This window comes from Syngnathus scovelli, chromosome 22 (genome assembly GCF_024217435.2).
Source record: "Syngnathus scovelli strain Florida chromosome 22, RoL_Ssco_1.2, whole genome shotgun sequence".
Classification (NCBI taxonomy): domain Eukaryota; kingdom Metazoa; phylum Chordata; class Actinopteri; order Syngnathiformes; family Syngnathidae; genus Syngnathus; species Syngnathus scovelli.
In genome coordinates, this window is record NC_090868.1 from 6,492,890 (window position 1) to 6,499,897 (window position 7,008).

The 7,008-nt window shown below is 40.2% G+C and overlaps 1 protein-coding gene across 15 annotated transcripts in view; it reads left to right on the forward strand.

Annotated features, from left to right (window-relative positions):
• Nucleotides 1-5,870: 5,870 nt before the first annotated feature.
• The window catches only part of LOC125992022 (pleckstrin homology domain-containing family A member 5), a 139,727-nt gene continuing 138,589 nt past the window's right edge, over nt 5,871-7,008 (forward strand). For 4 of the 15 annotated variants that reach the window (XM_049760549.2, XM_049760553.2, XM_049760552.2 and 1 more), the window contains exons 1-3: nt 5,903-6,182; nt 6,285-6,361; nt 6,870-6,927. In XM_049760549.2, coding sequence (XP_049616506.1) covers nt 6,091-6,182; nt 6,285-6,361; nt 6,870-6,927 — 227 coding nt within the window. In that variant the 5' untranslated portion in view covers nt 5,903-6,090. Of the gene's footprint in view, nt 6,183-6,284; nt 6,362-6,869; nt 6,928-7,008 lie in introns of all 15 variants that reach the window. The other 11 variants (XM_049760562.2, XM_049760561.2, XM_049760547.2 and 8 more) reach the window with 7 other exon arrangements.

Genomic DNA, 7,008 nt, shown 5'->3' on the forward strand with positions numbered 1-7,008 from the left:
CATCAGTGAGGACCTCTCCTGGTCCGGAAACACCTCGTCACTGGCAAAGAAAGCTCAGCGCCGCTTGTACTTCCTGCGGAAGCTCAGGCGTGCATGTGCTCCTCAGGCAGTCCTGTCTACATTTTACCGTGGCACCATTGAGAGCGTCCTCACCAGTTGCATCGCTGTCTGGGGTGGTAACTGCACTGAACAGAACTTGAAGGCCCTGCAGCGCATAGTGAATACGGCTGGTAAGATTATTGGTGCTTCGCTACCCTCCCTGAAGGACATTTACACCTCCCATGTCGCCCGCAAGGCAACCTCGATTGCCAGAGATGTGAGTCACCCGGCTCACTCTTTGTTTGATCTTCTGCCCTCTGGGAAGAGGTACAGGAGCCTGCGCTCCCGCACCACCAGACTCGCCAACAGCTTCTTTCTCCAGGCTGTTAGGGCCCTGAACTCGCTACCCCCTTCTGCGTAGCGTGCGGCACTGTTGCGCTATTTTCGGGAATGTCTGCTGTACGCGCACTTGCTCCTTTTTTTTCTGCTCCTCCTATTTATTTATTTATTTATTTATTTATTGTCGTGTTATTTATTCATTATTTATTCAGCACGCTTTTGTTATACTTGTTTACTTGTTTGTCTGTTGTGAGCCATGTCTTGTCACCGTGGGATAGGGGGGAACGAAATTTCGGTTTCTTTGTGTGTCTTTGGCATGTGGAGAAATTGACAATAAAGCTGACTTTGACTTTGACTTTGACTTTGAGATACCGATACCTGGTATCAGTACTCACCCATCCCTAACAACAACATTAATAATAATGATAATAATAATAATAATGATTGTAAAAGTAATAACAATAATAACAATAATAATAATGATAAAACAAAGAGAGGCACTGGGCAAAAAATAAAGGAGAGAGTGTGAATATTTTATGGCTCTTGATCGCCCCATTCACTAGCTGCTCGTATAATTCTGTGACAGAGATTCGCCACGCTTCTCTTTTTAGCCATATGACATGATGAAAATGGGTAATTATTATTGCAAAACATAAAACTGTAAACTGTATCAACTGCATTGATTTATGTTAGTACCGACCAGATGAAGAAAGCCTCATATTGGTTGCTATCTTCGATTTGACTGTGACTCCTTTGAAGCTGCGACGCCACTCACCTCTGATTCAAATTTGGATTGCCAACCGTCATCCACTTGTGAGTACTGGTGGCAGAACACTGTACATTGTGCAACAGTTTAGTGGCATTCGGCCGCATGGTGCGGTACATGGCGGGCCTAAGCAACCAGATGGCAGGTGTTATCTCGAGCGCCAGACTTAATCACAGATCACTATACTTGACACACACATTGAGCAGCTTCTGTACGGACACCACACAGCAGTAGGATTAGTATGGACCCCTGCTGACAGTTGATCCGTTTTGTTTGTGTGTAGAACCAATAAAACAACAGAGTTCATGCTTGAGAGTGTACATATGAAAAGTCAGAATCCTAAAATGAAGTTTGGCTGCACAGGACTCCAAAGTCGAATAAAGCAGATTCCCACGGACACAGGTGCCACCCTGCTTCTGTTTTAGTTCTGATACTATATCTGAAGATGCTATATGAGAACTAACCCTCGTGTCAGTGTCGTGTATACAGAAAAACAATCCAGGAAAAAAAACGGACAGAGGAATGTTCCATCGTCTAACTTTGCTCCCGGTCTGTCCCTGCTCTTCTCTATACTGCTAAATCTGCAAACTTGTTTCAATTCTCCTTCACAGGCTCTCCTGCCTTCTTTTCAATTTCTGTTCTGCACATGCACCGATACACCTGATGTCTGCTTTCACTACACTACACTACACTACACTACACTACACTACACTACACTACACTACACTACACTAACTTTGGTAGACATCGGTGCTCTTTTATTTTGACCTTGTGATCTGCCTGCCTGCCTGCCTGTCTGTCTGTTTCATTGTCTGTCTGTCTGTCTGTCTGTCTGTCTGTCTGTCTGTATGTCTGTCTGTCTGTCTGTATCTCTCTGTCTGTTTGTTTATGTCTGTCTTTATGAGAAAACACTCTCTCTCTCTCTCTCTCTCTCTCTCTCTCTCTCTCTCTCTCTCTCTCTCTCTCTCTCTCGCTTTCACTCTCATATATGCAAAATGTTATTACTGTAATGTTACCTTAAGATTTGTGTGATTTTTTTTAAAATGATTGTTTTTAGAGATGTGATTACATTCATTTATCTGTTTTTAATTGTAGTTCAACACAAAGTAATTTACTCTTATCACGGGAGAACAAGAAACAATGGGCTGTATTCAACAGTTGTTATGAAAAAAAATTGTTTTGCAGTCCGAGCCACACAATGTTTGAGAAAAATGTGACATTTAGCAGAGGATGTTTCTTATCAACGCTCAAGAATGTTCTCAAGTATACTCAAGAGGGAACTTTCTGAATGTTTGTACTTTATAGACTTGAATGAGAATATCGAACTCCACCATTGTTAATTATTGTTTTTTCTTAAAACTGAAATTCAAATTCAAAATCTAATCAAAAGCACTGAAATGGGCAGTTGTTTGTGTGCGTTTAGTTAGTTTTTTAAGATCCAGCAATCTATAAATAACATTTTCATGTGTAGGCAAGTCTTCTTTGCGCTTTAATTCCTGCAAGACACTGTTTATGTGTTTTAGTGCTGCTGTTTTGCACAGCAAAGAGTTGCAAATGATTACGCAATTCTCTTTTGGACAACACATGAAGTGTGAACTAATAAAAGAATGTAGGTGCTCAGTGGGGCATCTGGCTTGAAACTTTCTGGAAACCTGGTTGTGGAGAAATTTAACCTGGAACAGCCAGCCAGCCAGTACCTCAAAGATCATAGTTGCTCTCTGGACTAAAACAAGAAGATGGCGCAAGCGTGAAGATTCCGGTTGACCGGGGAAGTTTTGCGACAGGCTCCTATTTCTGTAATTGATGCGTCATTGTCCTTCTTGTTGGTAAAGAACAATACATTTAATATCTTTAACCTTTACCACATTTTTTTCTAATTCTGATCCCATTTTTGATATTGTGTTGCATTTTTTAAAAATTTTTTTACGTAATCTCTTAATCCAGGGCTGTCAAATTCCAAATTTGGCCCACAGTGTAATTATATTTGGCCCGTAAGAAAAATTGTGCATCCACTTTGTGTCAATACTACAATTGCAAATTACCTTCACTTTTGAAAAATAGAGATGTTTCTATTTGTAGCAATTTTTATTACCATCAATCTTCTTAAAAATTTGAACTGAATTATGTCTTCACATCAAAAGCTTAAACATATTTCACTTTTAATTATTCAGTCTGTACAGAGACATTTTTTTTCTATGGTACATTTTTAAAGTCTGTATGAGGGAATGTGTGGTTGAGGCAAGGCAGTGGTAAAAGGTGCAACAATCCACACGTGTGTAACATTCCTCGTGTTTGGTCTGGATCGTCCTCTTACTATTTGACCCCACGGTGTGAGTAGGGCGGTAGGACTGGGTGTGCCCGTAAGGGCCTCTAGTTTGTAAGCAATTTGAGACTTTGAGGAGAGAGGAGAGAACGTCTACGTGCTTTGTCCAACCTCATTAACGCTTGTTCTTTATGGTACTTAATAGATTTTATCTAAACTGTGAATGTATTGCCATAATCCTATAATGTTGTTTTTGAGGAAGTTATTGGATATAGTTTTTTTAAATATCCTCCTGAGACCCAGAGAAAAAAAACGTTTTTGGAATTTGCTTTATTTAGACCACATAATGCTTTAGGGCAGGGGTGTCAAACTCATTTTTGTCGAGGGCCGCATCATAATCATAGTTTCCTTCGGAGGGCCATTATGACTGTCAATATATGATATACAGTATAAGCTACACAACAAACTGATGAATAACAACAGTTTTGAAATCAGAGACGAGTAAAAGCAGATATTTGAAAAGATGCATGATAATAAAACTTGATCAATATCTTTATTTTTTTAAAAGTGAAGACAATTTGCAATTTTAGTATTGACACAAGTTGATGCACAATTTGTCTTTGCGGGCCACATAAAATGATTTGGCGGGCCGTATCTGGCCCCCGGGCCTTGAGTTTGACACCTATGCTTTAGGGTGACAAAAACATTACTACAGGGAAAAAAAAAAAAAAAAGTCAAAACATGTTTTTATTTTTTACAATATGTCCTTTTGAGAGAACATCGGGACTTGGTTATGGCAAATGTGAAAAGCCTCGGATGTGAAAAGCCTCGGATGTCCTCTACAAAGACCAACAGGAACTAACACAGTGGCATGTATGGCTTCAGAGATACGAACCCAAAAAAAGTTATTGCAATTTTTATCACAGTAGATTGGTTTATTTACATTTCAAAAACCAGAAGCCATTCATTTACAAATGTAGTTGCACTTTAGTTTACATATTTAAATGTTCAGATATTAAGATGTGATACAGTTTTTGCCTGATTTGAATGAGGCAAAATAACATGCTTTTCCTCTCGAATATATTGTTATAATCATTTGTTTCAGGCGTACTGCAATTATTTTCTGTATAAAAATTAAATTTGGTGTTCAAAAAGTATTTTTTCAAACTTGAGTCTTGAAAAAGAGGGGGTCGTCTTATAATCAGGGTCGTCTTATATTCGGGCCAATACGGTACTAATATGCTAAACGATGTGTGTAAATATATGTTGAAATGTCTTCTGGTGGCTTGATTGTGAATGCTACAGTACTCTGATTGGAGATCAATACAGCAGGAAGGGAAATGCTCCAGAATATGTTGTGCTTTGACAGACAGTTCTTTCAAAATGAGCCACTCATCATTACAGAGCATTAGCTCTGTCATTAGACTGTATTAGGGTTGAAAGAGAGGATTGAGGATTAGTTGGGTCTGCTGCCAGCTGGAGATATTCTTTAACCTGGACTGGCTAAGGTTGGCTGTGACATTTATGAAAAATACAAATACAGAAAATATGTAGCAAAATGCTAAAAAATAAAATGTCTCTTTTGTATATGGTTTGATACTTGTTGAATCTCACTGACTAACTGACTTTGTCAGGGTTAGGTTCTGCTGCTGCTATTGAATGTCATTTTTTGGCATCAAATTGTTAGCGTCTAAAATCGAAGGTAATGGATAGTAAAGTTTGATACCATTTTTTTCAGACCGATACGAGTACCAAACTCTCGAGTAGTCAAAGATACTGGTAGAGTACCGATACCACTCGTACTTTTGACATATAAAATCCCCACCCCCCGAAGAAATGACACACAATTTTAAAGAACGAGGTATGTATCCTAATATAGCACTTTCCATTACAATGTACAAAACAAATGGCAATTATCTATTTTTCGAATTGCTACTTCCTGATTGGAAAACAGCCACGAAGGGCAGTAGATTCTGGTATTGGCTACTGTTATGAGTACCACTGCCTTGAAATATTGGCCTGATACGATACCTGGTATGATACTTGTCCATTCCTAGCAATGGGAATATCTGACATTTTCTTTGGCAGTTCCATGCTGTCTTTAGCATTTAGCCTAAATTTCCACAATATGTTCAAATAACTTTACTAAATACGTTCAAACGACATGCAGTCAAATTTTTTTTATTTCTCTCCATCTTAACCAGTGGTGCCAAAAATCATGGTCACTGTACATATTCATTTATTTAGTTTATACTTGCCTCATAGTAACAAGCAAAAAAAAAAAAAAAAAAATCACAAATTAAGAATTGCAATCTGTTTCACGAAAAAGCCACAAAACTGTCATTCTAGAATTTTATTTAGCATTTTCCTATCTTAATGATTTCTTAATGATCTCATTTGCATGCACTTCGCGTCTACCAAGGCGTTCTCAAGAATTGACGCTCATACTTTCTTTCAGACTCATTATTTATTTAAAGCCGTAAACTCTCCGAGCACAACTCGAGTCTTACGTAATTGGGAAGGAAAGCGAGCCCGCCTTCTGACATTTGGCAGAAATCATTTGCCACCGCGGTCTTGTGTTTTCCAATGCGCGTTCTCGCTAGGTTTTCCGCGGACGCGTGCACCCCAGCCCCCTTGTTTGACTGTGAAGTCACCCGCAGCTCGAGAAGCTTTTCGGCTAGACATGGCGGCGGACCCTAAACCGGACTGGCTCTCCTGTCTTCCCCCTTCTTGGAGTTACGGTGTCACCCAGGATGGACGTATATTCTTTATCAAGTAAATATCGCGTGGATTTGTGGATTTATAACTGCTCCTGGTTATCATTCGTCAAAAAAATTTTTTTATCCCCCATTTCCCTTCGTTTTCTTCTGTTAACAGCGAAGAAGCCAAGAGTACAACCTGGTTGCAGCCTGTTAGCGGAGAGGCTGTAATAACTGGGCACAGAAAAACTCTAGGTAAGTCATTTGTTTTGCTCAATCTCACGATAAAATACGAGCTTGCGAGGAAGAGAAGTTGAGTGAAGACCTCTGCAGCAAAGCAACAAGCCTCCTCTTCTCTCCTCTGGCAGCCCCCTCACGAACGCCGCCCCCCCTTGCTAGTCCACCTGGCTCACTTTGCGACACACTTTTTAAAAGTTCCGTCACGTAGGCGTGCGCTGATGTAGCAAATTCCCCCCGCAGTACCGCTTGGAAAATACATTTTGAATCCCTGAAGCGTCGTGATGCTGTGACGTAGGCGTATGGTCACACACATCTGTAGGGTAGCGAGGCGAACAGCTGGATGTGATGCAGATCTCGCAAAAAAAAAAAAAAAAAAAAAGAGGAATAGGAATTGTGGAAAACGATACTCGCCAAATCAGATCTTTATCACCCAGACGTTGCATGTATCACACGCGAGTGTGTGTTGGTATGTACGATCTCCCTTGCCCAGCTGTAACACTCGTTCTGTTGCTGCCCTTTCCAGATTTACCAACAGGATGGGAGGAAGGCTACACATTCGAGGGCGCTCGCTGCTTCATCAAGTGAGTTTGGGATTCCCATAAATGATGCAGATATGTATAGGGCTGCAGTAGCCATCTTCAAGGGGGGCTTGCTTTGTTTAG